General features: G+C 46.6%; 1 protein-coding gene and 1 long non-coding RNA gene across 5 annotated transcripts in view; one reads left to right on the forward strand and one right to left on the reverse strand.

Moving 5' to 3' along the window:
- SKI (SKI proto-oncogene) overlaps positions 1-9,933 on the forward strand; it is a 98,905-nt gene extending 88,972 nt beyond the window's left edge. The window contains exons 3-8 of the mRNA XM_057382771.1: positions 906-1,031; positions 1,445-1,560; positions 3,041-3,330; positions 3,742-4,043; positions 7,013-7,243; positions 9,578-9,933. Coding sequence (XP_057238754.1) covers positions 906-1,031; positions 1,445-1,560; positions 3,041-3,330; positions 3,742-4,043; positions 7,013-7,243; positions 9,578-9,766 — 1,254 coding nt within the window. The 3' untranslated portion in view covers positions 9,767-9,933. The remainder of the gene's footprint in view (positions 1-905; positions 1,032-1,444; positions 1,561-3,040; positions 3,331-3,741; positions 4,044-7,012; positions 7,244-9,577) is intronic.
- Positions 9,934-10,302: 369 nt separating this feature from the next.
- The window catches only part of LOC130583438 (uncharacterized), a 32,215-nt gene continuing 15,379 nt past the window's right edge, over positions 10,303-27,138 (reverse strand). The window contains exons 2-5 of one of the 4 annotated variants that reach the window (XR_008966428.1): positions 13,676-13,731; positions 11,423-12,651; positions 10,824-10,911; positions 10,303-10,682 (exon numbers count right to left, since the gene is read on the reverse strand). This is a non-coding gene — a long non-coding RNA (uncharacterized LOC130583438). Of the gene's footprint in view, positions 10,912-11,422; positions 12,652-13,675; positions 13,732-15,903; positions 16,082-27,138 lie in introns of all 4 variants that reach the window. The other 3 variants (XR_008966429.1, XR_008966430.1, XR_008966427.1) reach the window with 3 other exon arrangements.

Genomic DNA, 27,138 nt, shown 5'->3' on the forward strand with positions numbered 1-27,138 from the left:
GAGGACAAAACAAATGAATGCAAATAGGAGCAATTATTAATTACTGCAACGTGGTTCTGCCATCTTTCCGGGAGCCAGGCAGAGTGGGAGCGTGGAAAGGTGGAGAATTCAGAGCTGCAAAAAAAGACAGAAAAAGGAATAGAAACAAGGGTGGGATGTTTCTTTTATTATTTCTGGTCATGATGCAGCACAAGGTCCAGAACCTTCTCCCTCCCTGCTGTTGGAGGTGTTTGTGCTGGCAGGGCTCCAAGCTGCTGTCCCCAGTGCACCAGTTAAACCAGTAGTTACCAATTTTTTTGCAAGCCACGCTGGGACTATAGGAATTTTATCCCTTCACAGTGTTGAAGGAAAGGGATTTTGCTTGCCAAAGGGCTTTCTTATGCTTGAGGATGATTTATGGGCCAGGCTGAGCCACTTGTGGAAAAGGCAAAGCAGCTCTTGGCAGCACCCCCAGAATCCACTGCAGCTGTGGGGTAGTGAAGTCATCGGCATAACAACCACTGCAAACAGAATAACAAAGTCTGTTCTGTTCTCGTTTAAAATAATCTTTCCAGCTCAGCAACCACATTAAACTTACCTTTCTGCGTAGAAAAAAATCATACCAGGCCGTGGTTCTGTGCAGCTTGGAGTGAGTGTCTCTCTTTGATCTCTTCCCATCTCTCCTGCGCCATCCACGCTTGACCTCGGTGTGTCCYGTGAAGGAATGAAGTTGTTGTGTCATAACTGCTGTCTGCCCCTTGTTTGCCCTCCTTTGTTTGGCCTCACATTTGAAAAAAACAGAAAAACACACAGAGTTTCTTCCTTTGAAATATCAAAATTTGCTTTTGCCTTACAACTTGGTTCTGAGCTGATTGCAGAATGAGGGATTCTGACGTTGATTTTTTCCTGCTTTGTCTTTGTTTCAGGTCTCTTCAGATCCTCCTGCTTCCAAAAAGCCCAAAATAGATGACTCTGCTTCCCAAYCTCCAGCTTCTACTGAGAAGGAAAAACAGTCCAGTTGGTTACGGTCCTTATCCAGTTCATCTAATAAGGTGATTGTTGAATATTTTGTAATCCAAAGAGATCAAATTGGCACCAAGCATCACGCCACTGAAAACAGAGGAGAAAATAAGGGCAAGAACATGCCCAAGGTTTCTAAATCAGTAACATTTCTGTCTTTGTCCTGGTCAGCATTAAGTTCCCTCTGACCTGGATTGTGACAGGGAAGGAAGGAAGGAATTCCCTGGTGCCTTTGAGGGACAGGAATCCTGCAAGGCTCAGRATTTTGTGATCCCTACAAACCACACAGAATTGGCCGAGAAACCCCACGAGCGCAGTTCCCTCTGAGCTGGGGAGCAGTTGTGGGGATAACCGGGGATGCCCTAGGAAGCAGCAGTTCCTCTCCATGGTGATTTATGCTTTCAGAGGTTTTTTTTGAGTCAATAATTTCCTGTTCTGTCCCCAGAGCATCGGCTGTGTCCACCCCCGGCAGCGCCTGTCCGCATTCCGGCCCTGGTCCCCCGCCGTGTCCGCCAGCGAGAAGGAGCTCTCCGGTCACCTGCCCGCCCTCATCCGGGACAGGTGAGGACACAAAGCCTGGGGACAGGGGTGTGAGGATGCTTTGGGTGGCTTTGGGATTATCCTTTGCTCAGTCAGAGCGTTGGCAGCTGCAGGGTTTAATTCACAGGAAGGAAACGCCAAAAAAGTATCGATGGTTTTAGGGGACAATGGAAGYGTCGATGGTTTTAGGGGACAATGGAARTGTCAGGGGAGGCTGCTGGGAAGGGGTGGTCATTTGGGGGTACAACCATCAAAATTCTTGGGTTTTGCTGTTGGAGGGAGGGTGTCCTGGCAGTGGTCAGCGAGCTCCAGCATTCCCAAGCCCTGTCCGTGGTACCTGGGCAGTGCTCCCAGCACAGCTCCGTGCTCTCCCATCCACACAGTGCCAGGGAGGCTGAAGAACAGCCCAAACCCTCTGTGTGTGCCCTGGCACCAGGGGATCCTGGCAGAGAGAGCCAGGAAAGGCTCCTGAGCCTCTCAGACCCATCCAGACCCCRAGGCCACGCTCTGCTTTTGGAGAGGAACATTCCAGAATGAGTGAGCCCCAACAGTGGGACTGCAGTGTCACACTGAGAGCAGAAAGGGTCGGGGCAGTTGGACATCCCCGTGCCACACTGGAACTGTTCAGTGTGAAAAACCTCCARGCCAGGTTTCTGCCTGGGAAGTTTGACTTAAGTGACCAGGTGTTTTTAGGGAATATTATGGATAAGGCTTTTTGCTGCCCTGATGAGCAAGTTTCTTATAGAGGACATGGGGATTGATTAAAAAAAAGGAAAATAGAAGGTAAAAAAACCTACCAGTATATCCTGCTTTTGAAACTAGGTAGGGAGAGAAGTGGTGTAAGAATGTGTCCTTGGTATCCCCAGGAGAAATCTGGCTGATTTCAGTATAAAAAACCCACATTCAACAGCTTCAGGAAAAAATTTTAACACATAACTGAAGACACAGACCTTCAGCAGGTGCTGAACTGAAGCTGCAAAGCCTTTGCTCTGCATTTTGCACAATTCCACATGTTTGATCTTACAGTATTGCTGCCCTTTWACACCAAGGCTTACCCAAAGGTTTGTTGTGTTGTACCTTTGGTGTCACACAGAAACACTCAGGTCCTGTGTCAGAATCACAGAGGCWCAAGGAGATGCTTTTCCACCACAGGATTTTCCGTAAGGAAATCCTGGTTTGAGTTTACAGAACATTTGTGGACAGACACAAGCCCAGCTGTGCGTTTGGGTAAAACCACAGTGCCATGAGRAGCAGGAGGAAACAATTTTAGGACTTTGAGGCTCTGGGAGATCTCATCTTTTTGGGATGTGTGGGATTTGGGATGGGATCCCTTCTCAGGGGCATCTGCCATCCCTGGGTTTAATGAGGGTTAACACAAGCAGGTTCTGGTGCCAATSTGGGGGATTCTCTGCCATTCCCCTGTGTAACACAGGATTGGGAAGCTCTCCAAATCCAGGAACGTGACCATTTCCCCCTTTTTTTTCCTCCCCCTCCCAAGCAGCTTCTACTCCTACAAGAGCTTTGAGAGCGCYGTGGCTCCCAACGTGGCGCTGGCCCCTCCAGCCCAGCAGAAAATCATCAGCAACCCCCCCTGTGCCACCGTGGTGTCCCGGAGCAGCGAATCCYTGGGTTCTGCCCAGCCCAGGAAGAGGAAACACGGCACAGAGCACACGGCAGTGCCCGAGGCTGCGGCCACCACGGCCACCRYRGCCACCRCGGCCACCACGGCCACCGCCCCCGAGGAGGACAAGGAGTCAGAAGCAGAGATTGAAGTAGAAACCAGGGAAGAATGTGAGTGATGCTTGAGGCTACCTTTATTTTACTATTATTTTATTGGTATTTTATTATTTATTATCCTGTGCAACTTCTGGGGGGTTTCAGTGGAATTTTGGGAGCTCAGTTCCTCGGTGGTGCCTTTGTGACAGGAGTTGCAYGGTCACAATTCCAACAAATTGCAAGTCAGTCCTTTAAGTCAAGGTTGCATTTTCATCCATTTTCAAGGTTCATATTTCAAGTATCAAACTAYAAAATTGGTAGGTTTTTTGTTTTCCTTTCTGTTTTTTTAATTGTCTCTTTACTAAAGGGTCTTGGAACATWTTGAGCTATATAYATYTATATATATAAAATATACATGATTTGTGGTTAATATACATATGAATTTTGGACGTTTTCAAATTAACTCTCAACATTTCTGTTTCCCAGTCACCTCCTCCTTATCCTCGCTCTCCTCCCCATCCTTCACCTCCTCCAGCTCTGCCAAGGACATGAGCTCCCCTGGGATGCAGCCACCAGCACCCGTCAGCAGCTCCTACGAGGTGGCTGCACACCCTGACCCACACAGCAGCGGGCTGGAGGCTGAGCTGGAGCACCTCAGGCAGGCCCTGGACAGTGGCCTGGACACAAAAGAAGCCAAAGAGAAGTTCCTGCACGAGGTGGTGAAGATGAGGGTGAAGCAGGAGGAGAAGCTGAACGCGGCGCTGCAGGCCAAGCGCAGCCTGCACCAGGTAACCCTGCCCTGCCAGGTGCAGCTCAGCTTTCAGGGAGCTCTGAAATGAAATTGCCTCGTTTTTCCCAAATAGCAACAGCCTTTGCTGGGGCTCTGTTTGTAAATTCAGCTGGGAAACCAAAGCCCAGAACCAGTCCTWCGTTTTTAAGCTTGCCACCTGTTTTTCCTTGGGTTATAAATCCATGGTTACCAAAATCAACATCTTTTCATTACTGAAAAAAAAAATCTTCTGGTCCAGCGGAGTTTATTTTGTTTTCATTTCACTGAACAGGAAACATTTCTGGAGGCTTTAGCTGGAGTTTTTAAAAGCTTTGTGAGGGAGGGTGTTCCTGGGACAGGGCCACAGCTGAAGTCAGGGCTTTGTCAGGAATCCCATGGCCCTGCTGCTCCTCATTTCTGGAAATCCTGGATCCCTCCTTTGTGCAGATCAGCACTGAGCACAGGGATGCCTGAACTAGCTTTTATTGGAGCTGGGGCAAAAGGAGGGCAGAGAAGTAGAAGAGCAGCAGAGCCAGCAGAGAAGATTTGTGTGTCCTCTTGGAATATTTTGTGTGGAGCTGTTCCCAAGCTGGGGCTGGAATCTGTGGGATGGTGGAAACCAGGGCTTGGTTTGAGTGAGCATGGGAGACACAAAACCAGCACTGGGAGACACAAAACCAGCACTGATGCTCTCATTTTTAGTTACCCTGAGCAAATTGCTCAATTCCTTTGTGCTCCAGTAAATCTATGTTTTAATTTATGTATTTAAACCGAGTATTTATGAGTGATACCTAAATAATGAGTACTTAGGGCAGGAATTCCATCAGGCAGCTGAGTGAAATCAAGCCTTGTATCAGGGGCAGAGGAACTCTGATGTCCAACCATTGTTTTCCATTTGGGAAGGTGTGGATTCCCAGTTGTTCACAGAAAGTGTGTGTGTTTGTGTGTGTGTGTGTGCACTTCCAGGATCTCTCTGTGTATTTCCAGAGGTTCTGTGTGCACTTCCAGGGACTCTCTGTGCACTTCAGGGCTCTCTGTGTATTTTCAGGAGCTGTGTGTGCACTTCCAGGGCTCTCTCTGTATTTTTAGGGACTCTCTATATATTTCCAGAGCTTCTCTGTGCACTTCCAGGGACTCTCTGTGCATTTCCAGGGACTCTCTGTGTATTTTCAGGCACACTCTATGTATTTCCAGAGGTTCTGTGTGTAGTTCCAGGGACTCTCCATGTATTTCCAGGGACTCTCTGTGCACTTCCATGGATTCTGTGTGTATTTCCAGAGGTTCTGTGTGTACTTCTAGGGATTCTCTGTGCACTTCCAGGGACTCTCCATATATTTCCAGAGGTTCTGTGTGCACTTCCAGGGACTCTCTGTGGATTTCCAGGAGCTGTGTGCACTTCCAGGGCTCTGTGTGCACATCCAGGGACTCTCTGTGTATTTCCAAGAGCTCTGTTTGTATTTCCAGGAGCTCTGTGCACTTCCAGGGCTCTGTGTGTATTTCCAGGGCCATGGCCCAGCTAACAATGGCCTGGCTGGGAAGTGAGATTGTCAAAGCAGCGAATTTCYCATGACCCTGCGCTGTTACTTCACAGCAACCGGGGCTGGAGGGTTTGACTCGGACGGGGAGGAAATGCTGCTGCTTCTGGGGGAAAAAATAGATCTGTAGTTKCTAATTTAACCATTTAGGAAACAGACTTTSATGAGCCTCATCTCTGTSYGTGCTGTGAACGTGTGTTTGAGCARCTTAGGAGTTTCTGCCTTTGTACCTTGAGGTTCTTTATCATTATCACYTCAATTAATGGCTCCCTCATGGCTTTGAGATTCCAAGGCAGCAGCTCCCAGTCTGGACAGGGGGAGTGGCAGTTCCCAGAGCAAAGTGTGGTTTCCATTCAGCTGCAGGTTTTAGCCTGGAGTTTTCCAGCTGTTGTGGCAGAGCTGGGTGTCAGGAGTTCTTGGGGCTCACCCCAGAACTGGCAAACACACACAGTGTGGTTTTGTCCTTGCCTTGAGTGTTTTTTTAGGGGGCTCGATAAAATGGAGCTGGTTTCTGATGTCCTGTCAAGCTTTGCTGTACACAAAGGACACTCAGGAACTGCACTTTACATCTCCAGAGCTTTCAGTTCCAGCCCAGGCACTGCAGTCGGGTGCTTTGGAACGTGGAGCTGGTGCTGGAGCTCTCTCCAACTGCAGTTCATCTTTATTCAGGCCCAGATGGTCACAGCCATTCTGCTTGACAAAGCAAAACGGGGCTGTAGCGCYGAGCTTTTTGTTATCCAGGGCTTTGGGGTGGATGGGGAGCAGGAACCCCGCAGGATTTAAAGGAGAAGAGCTGGTGCAGAGTTCAGAGCGGGGTTCAGTCATGGTCACAGCAGCAGGAGCTGGGAATGGGGTTTGGATGGGTTTGGATGGGTTTAGATGTCTCGTATGGAGCTGGGGATGGGGTTTGGATGGGGTTTGGATGGGTTTGGATGGGGTTTGGATGGCTCTGGATGGAGCTGGGGATGGGGTTTGGATGGGGTTTGGATGGCTCTGTATAGAACTGGGGATGGGATTTGGATGGGGTTTGGATGGCTCTGTATGGAGCTGGGGATGGGGTTTGGATGGGGTTTGGATGAGTTTGGATGGGGTTTGGATGGGTTTGGATGGGGTTTAGATGGCTCTGTATGGAGCTGGGGATGGGGTTTGGATGAGTTTGGATGGCTCTGTATGGAGCTAGGGATGGGGTTTGGATGAGGTTTGGATGGGTTTGGATAGATTTGGATAGGGTTTGGATGGGGTTTGGATGGGTTTGGATGGGGTTTGGATGGGGTTTGGATGGCTTTGGATGGCTTTGGATGGGTTTGGATGGGGTTTGGATGAGTTTGGATGGGGTTTGGATGGGTTTGGATGGGTTTGGATGGGGTTTGGATGGGTTTGGACAGAGTTTGGGTGGCTCTGTGGTCACTGCCCTGGCCTCTGCTCCTCACTCCTCACCCGTTGTGTGTCCCAGGAGCTGGAGTTCCTCCGAGTGGCCAAGAAGGAGAAGCTGAGAGAAGCGACAGARGCCAAGCGCAACCTGCGGAAGGAGATCGAGCGCCTGCGGGCGGAGAACGAGAAGAAGATGAAGGAAGCCAACGAGTCCCGGGTGCGGCTCAAGAGGGAGCTGGAGCAGGCGCGGCAGATCCGCGTGTGTGACAAGGGCTGCGAGGCCGGCAGGCTCCGWGCCAAGTACTCAGCACAGGTGAGAGCCACGGGGGATAACACTGCTCCCAGTTTGGAGACTGGAAAAAGCACCAAAATAGGGCAGGGATTCCAGAAAATGAGTTTAAACTGGATTTAAACTCTGTGCACCAGTGTGCAGGGCCTTCTGTGGAACCCTCCAACACAGCCCTGCACAGCTCCTGTTGAACACACTTTAATATGTTTATATTTATATATACCCACTACTTTTAACATTTTAGTGTGTATTTCTATGCATTTTGAATATTTCCAATAGTTTAACAGCCCTGGAAAGCTCCTGTCGAACACACTTTAATCTGTTTATATATACCCACTACTTTTAACATTTTAGAGTGTATTTCTATGCATTTCGAATATTTCCAATAGTTTAACCACCCTGGAAAGCTCCTGTCCAACACACTTTAATCTGTTTATATTTATATATTTATATATTATATTTATATATACACATTATTATTTTAATATGTATTTCTATGCATTTCAAATACTTCCAATAGTTTAACAGCCCTGAAAAGCTCCTGTCCGACACACTTTAATCTGTTTATATTTATATATATATACACATTATTATTTTAATGTGTATTTCTATGCATTTCAAATACTTCCAGTAGTTTAACAGCCCTGGAAAGCTCCTGGCAGAGGGAACACAGAGGGACACAGCTAGAGATGGAGCTGCAGGTCCATGTGGCTCTAAGGGGGAAGGGCAGCTCAGCAGCCAAGCTGGCAATCAGCAGGGCTCTGATAAGGGGAAGGGGAGTGGCCGCCTGCGCCCGCTGAGACACGTCTGGCCAGGAGCAGGAAATGATGTGGGGCTTCCTCTCAGCATCACAGGATGTCTCACTGATAAGGGCTGATAAGGGCTGGCCAGACTAAACAGAGCTGCCCGGGGCTGCTGCTGTGCTGGGCGTGCCCTGCAGGGCTGGGGGCAGGTGAATTGGGGCTGGGGGCTCAGGTGAATTGGGGCTGGGGGCTCTGGTGTGCCCTGCAGGGCTCAGGGCAGGTGAATTGGGGCTGGGGGCAGGTGAATTGGGGCTGGGGGCTCAGGTGAATTGGGGCTGGGGGCTCTGCTGTGCCCTGCAGGGCTCGGGGCAGGTGAATTGGGGCTGGGGGCTCTGCTGTGCCCTGCAGGGGCTGCACCACTCTGTGGCACTGGGGATTTTCAGCCTCCTACTGTATTCCCTCTTTGGGAAGGAATACATGAAGTTTGCTAAGCATAAAGGGTAAAAATCACCTCAAAAAGAACTCAAATATGCAATTATTTTTTTTGAGGCCAGGCTGGCAGTGTCCCCTGCAGCAGCTCATGTCACAGCCACCCCTGAGCCCCCAGAGCTGTCCTTGGGCACAGGGCATGTGGCAGCTCCTGTCTCAGGGCTGGCACAGCTGGTACCACAGAATTCCTGTGAGTAACCCACTCCCAAGGCTGGATTTGATGTCATCATAACTTAAATTCTTCAGTCGTTAGAAATTTGAAGGAAAGCTTTAGACRTCCTTATAGCCACAGCTTGGGGTGCAACAGGAAGTTGGTCACTATTTTTGAGGAAACCACAGTTCTCTCGACCAGCTCAGTGTGACAGAAACAGCATCAGGCCRGGAGGGGAGACAACAACACAGTCAGGGTGGAAATGAAGTGTAAACTTCAAATATTAGATGCTTAACACCTTTAGGCCTTCCTTTTTTTCTTAACTTTTGATACTGAAATCCAAATATGGATGGGGGGAGTTTTACCTGCATTTTAGCCCAAAACATTGGAGGTTTCCTTTCCTWGCTAAATGGCAATCTTTGCCAAAATTTCCTTTCTTGAAGGGCACTGCTCCTCTGCTATTTGCACCCTCTGATCTTGGGGGCATTTTCTGCCTTTGCTGTCAGAAAGAACCAAACAGGAAGGTCAGGGAGGCTGAGGGCTGCTGCAGGTCCTGCTGTGAGCAAAGAGGGGACAGTGCAGGGCTGGGACAGGCCGGGCCCATCAGCAGCCATTTCTGGTCAATTATATTAACTTTGTAAATATTTACTTATAAAAATTATCATTGTGATAGAGCTGAAAGTGAATCCCCTGTGAACCACCTGGGGTTTGCTTTGCTGAGCTGCTGTCACTGCTTAAAGAAGTAACAGTGATGCTTTAGGAAGTGCTCAGAGTTAACATTAAGGAATTTCTTAACTCTTCTGGTTTTCACTTTCCTTTCTGGAGCTGGAGCTGCTGGGAGTGTTTAGGTTTCAAAGCTAAGCGGGTTGTGCTGCAGTGCATGGAAAACAGAGCAGGGAATTCCTTCCTGCCCTCAACACTGATAATTTCCATGCTGCCCCAGGCTGTTCCTACCCCCTGTGTTTGTCCCCACAGATCGAGGACCTGCAGGTGAAGCTGCAGCACGCCGAGGCCGACCGCGAGCAGCTCCGCGCCGACCTCCTGCACGAGCGCGAGGCCCGCGAGCACCTGGAGAAAGTGGTCAAGGAACTTCAGGAACAACTGTGGCCTAAAGCCAGCAGCCAGCCCAGCAGTGAGAGCACCTCCAGCCCCCTGGAGAACTAAACCTTGTCCCCAGCACGGGGAGGGACAGATGGGACTGGGAGCGCACGTGTGAGTAGCGGTGTCCTGGCACACACTTTAGGAAWACGGATTCTCAGTAGTTGGAAGGCAAATGTTGTTACTCTCTAGAACAGAAGCACTGAATTCCGCCTCTTTTTTTTTTTTTTTTTTTTCTTAAGATGTTTTCTTCCCTTTTTTTTTTTTTTTTTTTTTTACCCAATCCATATAGCACAACATCTTACTGTGCCTAGAAAAAAAAAAAGAAACACAAAGTGTTTGTAAACAAAATACTTTTAAGTCCACAGCGAAATTTTCTACCGGCAAACTCCAARCAGAGCAGCGTGGTCCAGCTAAACCCGGAGTCCAAGGCGAGCAGGGCAGTGGCTTTGTGTTCTCCTGCCTGTTGGGACATTTTGGAATTTAAAAACAAACCAACTTTTTCTTATAAGCTATTTAAAATAATTCATTACACAGACTTGGTATTAAAAAAAAAAATTATTGAGATTTTTATAATGAACCTTTAAAAGCAAAACAAAAAAAAAAGAAAAAAAAAAAAACCACAACAAAAAACAAACCTTCGATGCACAATTTTTAATGACTTTATAGGTTTTGGGATTCTTTGTGCAGAAGCCCCTCAGTGGTGATGATGCCATGTCAGGAGCAGTTTTCCAGCCATCTCGGAAGCCCTCGCGGTTCCATCCCGTCCCGTGGGTGCAGGAGAAGTTCAGAGTGCTTTCCCAAGTTGATTTTTTTTTTTTCATTAGAGTGAACCAAGTCCATTTCCTGCCCTGGACACAGGAAGAAGGGAAGCTGCAGCAGTGTGCAGGGGTGAGGGGAGGAGAAGGGGTTGTTTTGAGAACCCCAACCCGACCCCACAGACCCCTCTGCGTTCAGAGACTTCACCCAAGAGCATTTCAGCCTTGGGAAAAGAAAGAGAGAAAGGAAGGAAATGGATGAGCAGTTGGTAGAGGAACAAAGCAGAGACATCTGTGTGTTGAAGTCATTCTGAAATCTTCAGCTTTCAGTTTTCTGGAAAACTCATCTTGTTGCACCATCTTACCATGAATTCAGTATTTCCCTGCTTCCATTCTGAACTGTCAGTCAGGATTTCTGTGCCCAAGGAGAGTCCAACGTCGCAGTGTCGGATACTACARAACAGAAAACCAACATTTTTGCTGCTGTGAATAAGCCTACATCTTTTTTTAAAAAAACTTTTTGTTTTTAAAAAAGAGAAATTACTTTAATTTTGGGATCCAAGCCGCAGCCCCGGGGATACAATGCAGCAARCCATCACTGCCTTGGGGGTGGTGCTGAGGTTTTTTTGTATTTTATTTTTTTTTAAAAAAAACCTGCACTTTGTCAGAATCTTACTCTGCATTTTATTCCCTCTTTCTAAAACATACACATCAAGCATTTGAGATTCTGCCCTAAGAGCTGTGCAAACCCAATCTGCCACCACTGACACCTCCCATCACATCCATTTAAGCAAAGGAGGATCCAGCAATTCCCCCCTGTGCTGCTGGTTCAGTTAGAGCCTGGTTTTGTGGCTGTGTGTCTGACCCAAGCTGGGGAAGCAGCAGATTCCCCAAAGTGCTTAACAAATAAAGCTGGTGCTTTACTGATCAAGAGAAAAGTTATTTTTCACCCATAAACACTCACCTCTGACACACTCAAGCAAGTGAAAATGTGATCTAGGGCTGCAGATGTGCCTTCCAGCTCATTTTTCCTCTCAGCATCTTCTCTAGGCAATGCTGACACTTTTTTTACCTTAAAGAATAAAAAGAAACAAAAAAAAGAAAAAAAAAAGAGAAACCCCCCCTATGCATCATCATACCCAGAAGTTATTCTAAAAGAAGTCACATATTTCCAGTAATCTTTATTTGCTTTTGGACATTAATGCAAACTATGTAAGCTTCAAAATTATTTCCCAGTAGACAGAAAGCGGCTTCCAATCCTAAAATTATGGTATTTACTTACAGTACATTAGAGAGATTTTTTTTTTTAAACAAGAGCTGTTTGCTTGAAACCATTATAATAACCATTATAATAACTGTGAGCATTAACAAAGAAGTTCATATATATGTTTTAGGTACAAAAAAAAAAGAAGAAATAYGAAAGGAATGGAATTACTGGGACAATGTAAAACTGTTGGGAGCAAGAAACAGAAACAGTCACACCAAGTCAATGACCTGAACCTGTCTGTGGCTACAGGGGTTGGCCCTTGTGTGTTTGGGATGCTGGAGACTGGCTCTAGGTGCAGATCTCCTTCTAAAGTGCAATGCAAAAGGAATTTTGATTATGCTTGAGCAGGTTGTTTGTTTTTTTGTTTTTGTTTTTTTTTTTAATGTGGGGTTTTATTTTCTTTGTATGTTTTTTTTTTCTGCGATTATTAAATCATATGCATGGATTAAACTCTGCCATATAGTCATTAATGGGCATTATTACTGTCTTATGTAAAGGGGTTCTTTTGTTATGCAGTATGCAGAAAAATGTTCTCAGCCTTATGATTTCCAGATCTGTATTATCCACTTATTTCTTCAAGGGAAACTAAACAACTGTAGCTGTAGCTGATCATTTTTGTGCATTTCAAGTCTCTCGTGCTCTGCTTTACTGCCGTGTTGGGAACCACACAGAGAACAGACCCCGCTCCCCTGGCAGCTCATGGAAGCCTGGCTTTGGAACTTGTGCTTGTTTGGGTTTTCCCCCTGATCTTTGATAGTTTCTCTCCCTTTATAACCCAAAAAATAAAAGGCAATGTGTCCACATCCAGCTGTTTTCCCCAGGAAAAGCCAATCACCTGAGCACACCGTGAGTTTTCCTTTTTTGTGTCCAGGGAAATGCAGTCACTCACTGGGCATGAGGCTCCCATGCTCCTGAAGGAAGGAAATCTGTGGGATTTTCAAAGTTAAAACCCAGAATATTAAAAATACACCCCCATTCAGCCTCACCTGTGCTGCACAGGTGAAGGAAGGGTCACGGGGGCAGCAGAGAATCTCCAAACTGAAATTCAGCCTGGGATTTCCTCCTCTGCCCCACCTTCAGAGCTCTGTGCAGGGCAATACCTGCAGCTGAACTCACCCCAAGACTCCCTAGAATTATGTGCTGGGGAGTGAAAAGCCATTTCTGTCAATTAAGGTTTAAAAGCAGGAAGATAAATAAGGTGCAAGAAGAGCAGGAACAAACCAAACCTTCCCCAGCAGCAGCCACTGCCCAGGAGGGGCTCACAGGGCTGGGTCTGGCTTAAGCCATTTGGGCTTTTCCTAACCATGTTTAACAATCAGATCATTCTTTCTGCAGAAAGCAGGATTGTTTCTGCAGAGGGTGTAATTTCTTTAATTCAGAACAATTATCAGTGTCTCTGTGGCAGCCCCAGAGGGGGATTGTCACCGGGGGGGTTCTGCAGAGCAGCCCCCTGTGTGAAGGTGCTCGAGGCCAGGGAGCTCTGGGTGTCATTTCTRTGTCTGCAACACCTCAGTAAAGCTGGGGCAGCCCAATCCCATGGAATTCTTCCTCCTGCATTCCCAGGGAGAGGGGCTGCCCCTCCATCTCCTCCCCCTTCCCCTCCGTGCTTTAGTTTCCTTTAAGAAGTTCCAAGGGAGAAGAGGTGTTTCATACAGGCTGTTGACTCTCCCTGTACCTACAAATATATTACTACTTGTATATTCAGTTTAATTACTCCTTGTTTCTATTACTGAAAGAAGACTTAACGAAGGGAAAAAAAAAAACCAACAGCAATAACATTCATATCTATGGAGCAGCTAACTCTATACATAATATTCTGCTTTTCAAACAGAACTAGCCAATGTAAAAAAAAACATTAAAAGTAAATTCAACATGTAAATACTTTTTTTCATTTTACACTGTTGTATTATAAGTGTATATGGTGTTTACTTTTTCAAAACTCTTTCTTACCTGGTAGTTGTCTTGTTTTATGAGTTGTGTTTTTAACTGAGAAGAACCTTTGCTGTCTGTTAGGAAAAAAAAAACAAAACAAAATCTTTTTGCAAGTTTTCAATGTGGGTTATAACCTTTCTCCATCATTTGCATTTTATTTGTCCTTATTTTCACTGTAAAGTATTTTATTACCAAAAGGTTGATTTTTGTTCCATTCTGCCCTCTCAGCAGTCCATGTGTTTTAGAGAGAAGTTTTTTGTTGGCTTGGTTGTTGTTTTGTTTTTTTGGGGGGGGTTTTGTTTTGTTCTTTTTTTTTTTTTTTAAATCAAAAGAACTCACAGAAATRACWTTTTTTYAATTTAARAAAAATAAATCTTTACATTTATAATAGCCAATAGCATTTCAGCACATTTTTGTTATCCTGGTCTCTCCTATGCTGCTGCTAATGACAATATTATGACTTACTCTACTATTCTAGAACTATTTTTATGTAAGTAATGTATGCTTTCTTGTTTATAAATGCCTGATTTAAAAAAAAATAAGAAAAAAGCTTGGCATATTTATCTATTTCGCTGTGTACCTTGATAGTCCTTTTCCACCCCCTTTTCCACATCCCCTCCCCCCCGATGCAGATAATATTGTAAAATAAAGGACTTTATGAGATTATGTATGAAAATAGCTATGCTTATATACCACAGTGACTGAATGTACAGTGTATAGACGCATTACCGAAAATAAAATTGTTTGTCCAGAAAAAAAATAAAGAGCTCTGGGATGTTTTTGGAGTTCTCTGTGCTTTGCTGAGGTGCTGCTCCCCCTTCAAGCACCTTTTTCCTGTTTTCCTAGACAAACCAGGAAAATTATCCTCCCTGAGGCATCATTGAACACAAAATCCTCTTCAGGGCTGCTGCTGGAAAAAGACTGGAATTAACTGGGATTGCTGCAATTGGGGAAATTCTAACACTCAAGTGGAATTTCTTTGGAATAGCAAGGATTGTAAGCATAGAAAAGTTTGTTCTAGGTCAAAGAAAAAAGAAACACAAGAGGGGAAAATGCAAAAAGCAGGAGATGGAAACATATGTCAGAATAATTCTCTCATGGTTTTCTGAGAAGTGGCTGCAGAATTTCCACAGCTCTGGGACATTTCTGAAATGCCCTTGTAAAGCAGTGGAAAAGCCGGAAAATGAGCAAAGAGCTTAAAGAAATAAATCTCTRCTTCTTATTTGTGACTCACTCAGCTTTCCAAGGGGTGGGTTTGTGTCCTGAACATCCTTGGAAGGGATCTTGTGCCCCACATCCCATCCAGATCTGTGTCCTTCCACCTGGACAAAGTTAAGTTACTCTCACTCTGAAATTAAAAGTTCAAATAATTTTGCTCCTGCTGTTCCTTCTCAGAGAGACTTGTTGTGGTATTCCTGTTACAAACTAAATATCAAACCAAATTTGAGTAGCAGAGGCTGAAAAAATGGAGTATTCTGTCACCAACACAGATTGGTGAAGCCCAGTCAAGCTGTTTATGGTTAAGGGGGAACCAACTGGGTTTGGAAATTCTGGTTCTGCTGACAGAAAAACTTCAGTTTAGTAAAAATGAGAAACATTGAGACCTGAACCTGCTCAGTAACCAAGTGAGCTGAATTGACCCAAACTCAAAGTAGCTGAAATAATACAAATATCAGAAATAAAAATCCAATTTCCTGAGGCCTGGAGTTAAAAACTTTTTTCATGTCTTATTCAACAGCTTGTGTTGTCCAGCCATCAGGAAACGCCACTGAAAACCCAAACACGTGGCAAATCCAAACCTTGTGTGGGGCACGGCTCAAAGAAAAGGCCACAAAATCCCATAAATGGGGTTAAACAAAGAACTTGAGTGGTTCCCACTGTTCTGGGAGCAGCCCCCAATCCCAGTTTGGCAGATGGAGCCCAGGGAAAGGAAAAGCCTGAGGGATTTCGGGGAAAAATGAGGACAGCCTTCCTTGCTGCCCCACACTTTTCACGTGCTCCCACCTTMATTTGCTGAAAAACCAAATTAAAATGAAATAAACCCATCCTGCAAGGATCCTACAACATATGGCAAACGCCAGGAATGTGGGAAGCAGCAGCAGAAGGGCAGGAATGGCAGAGTTAAKGGAGATCTGAGCTCCCAGGCACTGTCAGGAGGAAGAGCAGGGCTCTAATAAAACCCAGCTGYGTGACGTACACGCCACTGGAATTTTTATGGGATGGCTTATGGGCGCTTTAAGTATTACCTGACTGCCATGCAAATTCCCACACACTTTTATTTGGGAGGGAAAAGAAGTTTCCACGGCTCTCTGGGCTGGATTGATGGAGCTTGAATTGTTCTGCTCAGCTTTGGTGGGGTTTCTGGCTYGTTTTGGATTTACTTTGGTGTTGGTTTTCTGTTGAGTCAGCTCCTCGACCTGGAACCTGGAGAATTTTACCCTTAAAGGACTGTCCCAGAGCCACCCTAGGGCCACCCTGGCCCAGCCATCCTGGCCCTCTGACCCTTCCACCTCCCATCCCTATGGACTGTTGAGGAACACTCCATGGAACAAGAGAAAACCTGCACAGGTCAAAAGAAAATGAGRTTTCACTTCTCCAAAGGAGGTCAGATTTGCACCAAAATCTCGTTTTTGTAAATGCCATAAAGACCATCAGTGACCATGATCTTAGGAAGAAAGTTTACAAGGAGACCTTTACAAACCCTGTTGGTAACACAGCGTTTTGGGTTGTTCCATGTGCTCAGTTCCAGACCTGGAACAGAAATTCCATCACTGGTTGTCAAAAAGGGTCATTTAACCCTTTCTTTTCTGTGACCCAGGGTCAAAGCAGGTTCCACACAGCCCGTGGGTGGAAGCAAAGCCCTGCAGTCAGCCCAGGTGCCAGTGTGACTTCTCTGGATCTGCAATCCCACTGGGGAGAAGCCACCAAAATCTCCTTTGTGGTGCTGACTGCAGGCCCAGCGAGGTGARGTGTCCCTTCCCAGGCTGCTCAGCATTCCCAAACCCAGCTCCTGCATTTSCAGCCCTGCTTTGACCAGTCAGACACGGAAAAATCCAATTTCCCTCAGTTCTCATTCCATCCCACGAGGTGAGAGGAGCAGCAGAGGAAAGCACGGCACCAAACGTTCCCTGCTCCATTTCCTGGCTGGTTCAATTCCCCCACAAACCCCGTGCCCCAAATTGCAGCCCCTCTGCCTGGCAGCAGCTCCCAGCTCAGGATTAACCACGGTGCCAAGGGATTTGACACACGCAGCGTTTTTCAGCAGCAGAGGTTTCCTAGTCCTGGCTCTGCAGCCTGCAATTACTGCATCTTTGCTGATGTCAGCCCTGCTGCCTTCCCTCCAACGCTCCGCCTGGAAAAACCRGGATGGGACTTGGGCTGCACCAAAAAAAGAACACGGGATTGTGCATCAGGACTGAGCAGACACAAAGCTCCCACCTGGATCTGCTGCTGTGGGGTTGGAGGTTCTGCAGGGGAAGATCTGAACTCGCTGTGCCCACCTGAGGTGTCGGGGGATGCCCGGGAAGGTGCCCCCATCCCTGCCCAGCTCCCGTGCAGGGATCCCGTGCTGCTTAATTCAATTTGGCAGATAACGCTGGGGAAAGGCATTGATTTCCTCCCCTCGCTCTCTCCTTCCCTTCCATCAATTTTCCCAGATAAGCAGCCTGTGGCTCAGGTCCTGCTGGTGACGGATGCCTTGTAATTGCTCTGAATGGATTATCCCCAGACATGGAGCAGGCATTTACAGTGCACAGCTGTAATCAGAAACACTCGCACCCGGGAGAGGGGCTCCGAGGAGCAGACAGCTGGTTCTGGCCTCTGCCTTGTCTCTCTGCTCTTATGTTAAGCCTAACTTTATGTATTTATATTTTTAATACAGTAATATCCAGGACATCCACTGAAATCAGGGTCCAGATGGGCTCAGCCATCCCAGCCCTCGGAACTGACCTCTGCTTGTGACAACAAACAGCACAACTCGGGATTGTCCACCCTGCTCCCAGCTTGCTAAAGACCCTGCARATTATTATTTGGCTAAATAGGAACCCACCCACTTCAATGGGTAACATCACCCCAAATTTAGGAAATCCATACAGACACATTCTGTCCTGGCAATTGGTGGCTGAAAGAGCAGATGAGAGAGACAATTCTCACCTCTCAGTTTATTGCTGCTCTTCTCCTCTGCCCAGACTAAATTGTCAGCAGTTTGTTTACCAAGATCCCAATGACATTCTAATTTGTGTGGCTGGGGGGGAGAAAACCCATGAATAACTAAGTGTGAGACAGACTGTTACACRGGAACAAACCACAGCAATTTGACCCACTGTGTTTTAATTTTGTGCAATTATCCGCAGCAGCCCGGTACCAAGGGGCAGCAGAACCACRTCCATGATGCTTAAACTAAAAATCCACATTGAAGTGTTCTGCCCTGCAAACTTTCATTAGAGGTAACACAAGGAATGAAGGAAAATGGCAGAGCAGGACTGATCCTGCTCTACATTCCCTGTCCCTGGAAAGTCTCACTCACTGGAGTTTCCTCCTCCAGCACTGGTTTTCCTTTAGRATCCCTATGATCCTCTAGGATCCTGGATTTCCTCTAGGATCCCTGAAGCACAGAGCATGGATTGTGCTTGAGGAACCAGGACTCATAGATGTTCTCACCCCCTTTGGTTTGGGGTTTGTGCCACCCTGGTTTTCATTCCCTGCTCCCGTTTTGTCACCCTGTGCAGGACAAGGGCAATGGCACCTCCTTTCCCTGACAGGAAAGGTTTTGTGCTCGCTATGAACAGTACAAACTTCACTCCTCCAACCTTTAATTCTAACCCTAAACCTGCTCTGAGACAAAGTCCATCTAATACCACGTTCCAGCCCCCTCTGCTATCTGTGAAAGCAGCAGGAATTCTTTCCTGGAGCAGGTGGCTGTTGCTGCTGGTTTGGTGCTGGAATTGGGAACCCTTCCCTGCACACCCCACCCCTCCCTGGCCTCGCCTGAAGTGGTGGCCATTTCCCTGAACTCCAGCGAGTGACCCCAAGAACGTTTCATGCTGGTTTATTAAACATGCAGGAATCAGCTACTCAAAAATTAAGCTTTTTTTTAGAAACCATACAACTTTTTGCTGGTTTTGCCCCCCAAAAGCAGCCTGGTTTTGGGCAGGGGCAGAGGGGATGGGGTGTTTGGGACCACACGTGCACACTCTGGCTCGTGCAGCTGGCAGATAATGGGCTCTGCAGGTCACTGGCTCTGCTGCACTGTTATCTCCCCCCCCCTGTAACATACACCTTGTTGTGTCTTACTGCTTAATTACAGCTGATACCCAGGCCATAATATTGCTTATCATTAGCCAGAGGATGACAATTACCATTTAAGATTAAACAGCTTGCTTTCTTCAGCCAAGTCTCCGTGTGACACTTCCCTGCCCAAGAAAAGATTTGCACGTGCAGAACAAATCCCCAGACTAATTTGGGATGTGCCCCTCACAAGGAGGTGGAATTTTGGAAGCACACGGTGCAGATGAACATCACCACTGCTTCAGCAGAACCCTGAACGTGATGTGAAAACAGTGAAAAAGAGAATTTCTAAAGTCTCCTGGCTTTATCAGGGCTCTTGTTTCTGAAATGGATGCAGGGAACAGAGAGTTGGAAGCAGTTGGAAAGCCTGGACTATTAAAGGATCAGCGAAACTGCTGAGGCTGCACAAGCTGAGCTGTCATTAAGTAGCTTCGCCCTTTCCACAAAACACAGATGTGTTCCTGTGCACAAACATGTTATTGTGTTCCTGTGCACACACACACAGCAATGAAACTGCCTGGAAATGTTCTGCACTAAACCCACCAAGGCCTGAGAGGAGATTTAACTACTGATCACCTACAAAAAAAAAAAGCATAAAGTCTGAGTGAGAACCACGTTCCTGCACCTCTGCTGAGCGTTTCTGAGATTCCCTCAGAGCAAAGGCTTTGCCTCCAGAACATAAATGAGGTAACATACAGTCGTGATGACTCGGAATGTCACAGGTCAAGGGTTTATATCTCGTGTCCTGTATTTTGTCAACTCCCATTTATCCCATCCAGCGCAGCACGAGGGTACCGCACATAAATCTTCCAAAAATGTGTTCTGATCTTTCACCTACAGTAGATTAAAAATAGCCCGGAGCAAGAGCTTTTAGCATTTTGTCATAGCAATTTCTCCATCAAATAAGAYGGATCGCCAGCTCCACGGGGAAGGAATGAACCCACCCTGAGATCAGAGCAYGGAAAAGGCTCAGTTCCACCTCCAAGAAGCAGGAGTTGTGCCCTGGGTGRAAATTCCCTGCTGAGATTTCCCCACTGAGCTCTGCTGTAGCACAGAACATGCAGGGAGGCTTTTCTTTCCTCCCTGCACACTTTTCATTTGAGTCTTGTAGCAGGTTGAGGAGCTCAGGCAAAAGTCTCAAGTCCTGGTTTGGATTTTGCAATCCTCCAGCGTGACTTTGGGCACAAGGCCCATTTCTGGTTTTATTTTTTAAAAGCATTATTTGAAGACAGGTGCTAATTTTGGCTGTCCAACAGAATTATTACAGCTTCAGCCACTCAGATTTTCTGTAAAACTAAAGGCCAAAAGTGAATACCCACAACAAAACATCTTTCCCCAAAAGACTGGCTGAATAATTCTGTTATTAAGCCTTGTCTTAGGGTCTTGTGGATATCTTGCAGCACTGAGATCACCATTATTAAAGCACAGAAAACCTTTTCACCACCTACACAAAGCAAATCCTGACCAAAAAGAACCTCTCCTATCCATTCATATCTGCTGGGCAGTAATGGTTCCCTTCCCAAACTTCAAGACCTGATTGCCTGAAAGTGAATCCACCTTTCTGTTGTTATCAGTGGGTTTGATAAAAGCTCCACCCTGTTGCTGCCACTGGGCTTTACTTGTACCTTCAGCTCAGCACAGCCACGGTTGCCAAAGTGGAATAGATGTCCAAAGAATTTATTCAGGGAATGAAAGCTTGCAAAGCTGCAGCTGCTTGCACATGAATTCAGTGATGCACGGTTTCCCAGCAGCTCACAGAGACTGGAACATCTGTTTCCCAGACACCTTTATGACATTCTACCTCAGTGTGCTGAGATCTCAAGAGTTATCACATTAAATCTTGCAGAGGTGATAAATAAACTGCACCCACAGTCTTGCTCATAACCCAGAAAATCCTGAGAAACTGAGAATTTGKACTCTGCCACAATTCAGGGCCCAGCTTTCAGGTTTTTCAGGGGACTGCCATTTCATTTCAGGCTGATTTCAGATCCCATTTCCTTAGAACTTAAGTAGACATAATAATGTGTATTTTATATATACATATGTTTATATAAAAAGAGGAAAACAGCACCTCTAACAGAGATGTGCAGCTCTCACTCGTGCAAGATATCCATGAGCACTTTCAGCACCAYGTGAGATAAACTGGAGCATCACCAGGAGTCTGAACTGGGCACAGGCTACAGGATTTACCCAGTATTTCCAACTGGTTCCACTTTTCCAAAACACTTTCTCGTTTTGATCTGATTTTACTTCTGCACCAGAGAAAGAGTCTCTTCTTTGCTCTCCACTGTCACAGTTCCCACATCAGAGATTTCCACATTTTTCTAACAGAATGCTCATCAAGAAAATATCCTTTGCCTTCCTTCCTCTCAAGGCCACACTGCAGCTCTTCGATTAGAGCAGAAAACATGGGGAAAAATACATTTAGGGTTTGGACTAGATGATCTTTAAAGCTCCTTTCCAACAAAAAMCATTCTGTGATTTTATGACACTTGTGGTATTTGTATTTATGTTTTTCCATAGTTTTTTTTAACAGACTTTAGGGAACCGTTTGTGGGGCCAGAGTAATGTGGATTCACATGATCCCATCACATGTTCCTGTTGGTTTTGATGCTGGGATCAAGGGAAGAAAATCCTGTGTTATTTTTATGCTTCTGTTACATTTATGTTATTTTAGCCTCATTTATGGGCCTGTGGAAGGAGAAGGACCCATGAAAAACACACACAAATGCCAGGACGTTGGGTTAAWTCAGATTTAACTGAACATTAAAGTGTCCTCAGAGCTCTCCCAGAGCTTTGGGTTTGGGGAGCGGGGCACAGTGACAACAGTGCAGGTTTCATCTGTTAGACTCTGCAGCTACAGAGCCACATAAGAAACTCCCTGACACACAAAAATCTGCAAAAATTTCACATTCTGCAGCAGTGCAAGAAGAGAAAAACAAAGGTACAGCTACTAAACTTCCCACCAGAAGCCAATCCAAACGGAGGGAGCGGGCTGAGTCAAGCCAGGGCCAGCATTAAAGGGGAGATGAGAAAATAAAGGAAAACACGTTCATCACAGATGTACTGAAAGGTATTTGGGATTTTTCATCACCATCTCTTGTTCTGCTGTTGATAATTTACATTTGGGGGATGGAGGAGGATCAGCCCCAGTCCCAGTTGTGACACCACAGACAGGTCAAAGAGAAAGGCATTGGGGAAGGGACAGAAAAGGTGTTGGGGAAGGGACTGGAAATGCTTTGGGGAAGGGACAGAAAAGGCATTGGGAAAGGGATTGAAAGGCACTGGGGAAGGGATGGAAAGACATTGGGGAAGGGACAGAAAGGCATTGGGGAAGGGACTGACTCTGCCAGCCCCAGTCAGTGAAGGGAATAAACATCTCCCAGAGCCAGGCAGTCCCTCCCAGCACTGAAAAGGCAGCATTGCCCATTTTCTTCCAGCTGCCAGTCATCATAATACCTTCTTATCTGTATCCTCAGGATAAATCCTCATGCATTAGAGCCCAGAGGGCTCTGACAATTCCAGCTCATGTRCACTCCAAGGGGGCCTTTTCCTGACTCTGCAGGGTCCCAAATCCCTCCCCTGGCAGAAGGATCCCAGAGTTTGGGAACAGAGGCCCAACACTGCCCTCTCTGCCCCTGCCCTTAGTCCCACACCACGCTAATTTTCCATTTATAAGCAGTTTATATGGAGGCAATAAACTATTCTCAGGTGTTATAAACATTTTACAGGCTGGGGCACTGCACACGCTGGGGTGAACAATTATTTACTAAAGCAGCCACTAATCATTTACAAAATGGGAATGAACTGAGGCTGGGTGTAATCCCCTGCTCGCTGCAGTGCCTCTTATCTTGGCTGCCCCACTGGGACGGGCCAAGGATCCCCACAGTTTAAAGATTAACCCCACACCTCGGGCTAGGAGCAGCCAAGATTCCCAGCAAGGAGCTGTGGAGCCTCACACCTAGCACAGAATGGAGTAACAAAAGTGCAATAAATACAGGAAAGTTCACTAAACCTCCTTATCAAATGACCCAAATTTCTCTCAGTCCTGATTTTTCATTATCTACGGTTTCGCCACCTGTTTGTAGGGATCTAAGGGATTGTGCCAAAGTTCCTGGATTTTGTGCTGCAATCTTTAAACTCCYTGAATTTTAGGTGTCCTGATAACTGTGGGTGCTTTTCTTGACCACCTRGGAGTGTTTGCTGTCCACTCTGGAAGGACACAAAGGAATTGCTTTATTTCTTTGGCATTTTCAGTGGGATGAGTCAGAGAGTCGTGAGCTCAAACTGCTGAACATACTGGTATTTTCAGACACCTCAAATGCTTCTACAACACAAGAACATTATGAAATAGAAAACATTTCTTKACTGTCGAACCAACATTGCCTTGTCCTGCCAACAACCTGCGCCCTGATTGGAGTTTCTGTGGATTTTTTTTTTCCCCTCAGCATGAATTCAAATCCTGTGTGCTTCTGCAATATTTCAATTATCCATTACATAAAAGATCTTCTTGCTTTAAATCTGATTTAAGACCAGTTCACAACACAGGGCACATCTACACGACAGCAAACCAGCTTCCTCCGCCAGTATTTTTCATGCTTCAAAACTTCTCATGTACCACTCSAACTGAGAGTTCCTCTTCCAGCACCTCCTCATGCAACAGATGAGTGCTTTCCATGTGGAATTATGCAGCAGCACCTATTTCCCTCTTGACCACTCCTGAGATGATAAACCAGTCACCCTCGAGCTCTAATCCGAGGCAATGTTTAAGCAGATCCTGACAAAGCCAAAGGGAGCTGTGCAGGCACTAAATGGGGCTGTTCACTTGCTCAGGCACGTGCTGGAGCATTTTCCTGAATGGAGACACCGAATCCAAGGGCAGCCCYGTGCTCAGTGTAACCCTGGAGATACAAGAAGTGTCCAGGCTGCGTTTGTGAGCCTGATAAACTCTAATCTGATCAAGTCTTCACCACCCCGGCTGCGTCAGAGCCACGCTGCAGCAAGGGGATATTACAGAGGTGCTGCTTATCTGCCTGAGAACAAATGGAAAGTCATTCAGAGGGCTCAGTGCCTGGGAGATAAAGCTGGGGAGGCCTTGGAGGGTGGGCAGGAGGAGATGAGGTTATCACAGAGACAGACAGGCCTGAGAAACCCCACCTCTTCATTATTAATTAACAGATAGAAGCCATAGACCTTCAGAAGCTGKAGAGGTGTCTCGTTCCAATTTAAATCACTGGATGTAAAGCACTTAYGAGCTTTGAAAATCTGGATCCTAATGGCACTGATTTTAAAGGGCAATCAAATTTATATTACACATTTTTAAAAAGCCTGTCTGTCCCCATTCATTCTTCACGAGCTGTTGGAACAAATGGATCGGCAAATTTAGGTTATAAAGGGAGGAAACCATAAGGGAAGCATGTTCCATATTTCATACTGTCCCCTGGGATGGAATACCAGTTCCAAGTGGGATCCCAGCACCAAAAATGAGTGTTTCAGTTTGGGGCAGGACAACAATTAGGACATCTTTGTATGATGAACACCTGTGTACCTCTCCAGTTGACTCAGTGACAGCTACAGGAAACAAATGCCTTCAARAATAATGCTTAATAATGCCCTAAATTAAGCCACTCATGATTAGAACTGAAATTCCAAACAAAAATATTTTCCTTCTCAAGACATGCCGGGGTTAAAGGAAATTTTAAATAACTTTTTTTCTTCCTTTATCTTGAAAACTACTCTGGACCAAGTCCAAACCCTAAGGAATGGGCTGTTTTCTCACCCAGTGAAACAAAGCACCAGCCAGTTTCATTTCCCCACCACTGAAATGCYTAAATTCCCTGCTTCGCTGAAGAATTGCAGCTCTGAGCTCCACTTCAGTTCTCAGGAGGTTTGTTTCCCACAGCTGCTCTTCAGCCAAGCTGTGAATGAACCTGAAAATTCATTTGAAAACCCCTCTATGGTTTCTCATGCTTTCACAATTACAGTGCAGCTCTTTCTTCAACATTTACACCACCCCCTGCAGGGAATTCCCCCGGCGCAGGGCTAAAATTTACCAGGAAGGCTTGTAAACCCTGATAAGCGTTTCATCTCAAACAAGGCACAAACTCGGTTTCAAGCGAGTCTGGGAAATTTTCTCTCGCAGTCTCTCCGTGATTGTGTTATGGAAGTTCGGACTTTCAGAGCTCTGTGACCCGGCTCTGTGCGCTCCGAGGCGGCGGGGAGGATTCTCAATAATGTGATGGGGAGGATTCTCAATAATGTGATGTTCAAAGAGCTCCTGTCTGGCACTCGGGCTGTGACTCAGGAGGAAAGTACGAGAGCTGCGGTTGGGGACAGCCCTCACTGCGCTCTGCAGAGGCGGAGGGACAGCCTGGGGGACTTTGTGGGGATGGCACAGGAGCCACTGCCCGGGGATGGGGTTTATCCTGTTCCAGCAGGCAAGAAAAGGGTGTGCGGGGGTTCTGAGTGTGAGGGGTTCAGGGTGTGTGGGGTTCTGGGTGTGCAGAATGAGGGTGAGTGTTGGGATTCTTCTGGGTGTGCAGGGTTCTGGGTGTGCAAGGTTCTGAGTGTGCGGGGTTCAGGGTGTGCAGAATGAGGGTGAGTGTTGGGATTCTGGGTGTGCAGGGTTCTGGGTGTGCAGGGTTCTGGGTGTGGAAAGTTCTGAGTGTGCAGGGTTCAGGGTGTGGAAGGTTCAGGGTGTGCAGAATGAGGGTGAGTGTTGGGATTCTTCTGGGTGTGCAGGGTTCTGGGTGTGCAGAATGAGGGTGAGTGTTGGGATTCTGGGTGTGCAGGGTTCTGGGTGTGGAAGGTTCTGAGTGTGCGGGGTTCTGGGTGTGCAGGGCTTAGGGTGTGCAGAACGAGGGTGGGTGTTGGGATTCAGGGTGTGCAGGATCAGGATGGGTGTGCAGGGCTGTGGGTGTGCAGGACTCAGGTTGTGCAGGGCTCGGGGTGTCTAGGGCTGTGGGTGTGCAGGGCTCAGGGTGGGTGTGCAGGGTTCTGGATGTGCAGTGCTCAGGGTGTGTGGGGTTCTGGGTGTGCAGAATCAGAATATAAAAGGCACAGGGTGGATGTTCAGGGCTCAGGATGGGTGTGCAGGATCCGGATTTGCAAGATCAGGGTGGGTGTTCAGGACTCAGGGTGTGCAAGCTCAGGATGGGTATTCAGGCTCAGGATGTGCAGGACTCAGGGTGTGTGTGCAGGGCTCTGGGTGTGCAGGATCAGGGTGTGCAGGGCTCAGGATGAGTGTGCAGGCTCAGGGTAGGTGTTCAGGACGCAGGGTGTGCAGGATCAGGATGGGTGTACAGGATCAGGCTGTGTAGGATCAGGATGGGTTGTCAGGCTCAGGATGTGCCAGTATCTATTTCATTTTTACAACTTACAATTGCCTGGGTTTTACATTGGCCACTACCCTGCTTTTCCTGGACCTTTAAATAAACAAAGAGGTGAACCTGGGACACTTCTTCTGCAGATCAGCTCTTGAAACTGTGGTGTTTTGGGGATAGGAACTCTCTATAACATATGAGCATAGCTCTAGAGTAGTAAATCTTTGATCTTTCTTTACAGCCAGCACGTCACAAAACAATTAATATTGTTCAGAAGTGTCTTACATATTCAAAATATGCTCCTGCATAAAGTTCATGCCCGTGAACCCCATTTCAAATCAGTACTTGTGAGTGATCAAAGGAAATCACTGACACAGAGTCAGCTACAATGACACTCGCTGGAGCATAATTTAAATAAACACCATGTAAACAAGCTCCTGAGACACATTCACGTTCTCTGAGAAGCAAAGGTGACATGAAAGGCAAACAGGGGGAAGGGTTTAGCCAGATTTTCACTTTGAGTAACAGATACTGGTACCAGTGCATTAAATGTGCACAGGAATGTCCCCAAACATTGAGGGCAGCTGGCACAGAACAGCTCACACCAGGATTGGAAACTTCTGAGTTCTCTGAATCTGGGTGACTGCATAAAATCCACTTCTTGGGAATGGTCTCCAGTTTCAAACCCTACCTGGGAACAGCTGAGACAAATACCAGCCTGCACGGGCCAAAATTCTGCCAAGCAACATTCCAGCACTTCAGTAGTACAGTATCATGTTCCACACTTGAGGAACATTCCTGGGAACATTCCCAGGCATCCTTGATTTTACTAGCATGGACACAGCCTAAGATTTCCAGATGCTCACTGGAATA

Source organism: Malurus melanocephalus, unplaced genomic scaffold (genome assembly GCF_030028575.1).
Source record: "Malurus melanocephalus ecotype Western Australia unplaced genomic scaffold, MMel_1.1 scaffold_587, whole genome shotgun sequence".
NCBI classification, from domain to species: Eukaryota; Metazoa; Chordata; class Aves; order Passeriformes; family Maluridae; genus Malurus; species Malurus melanocephalus.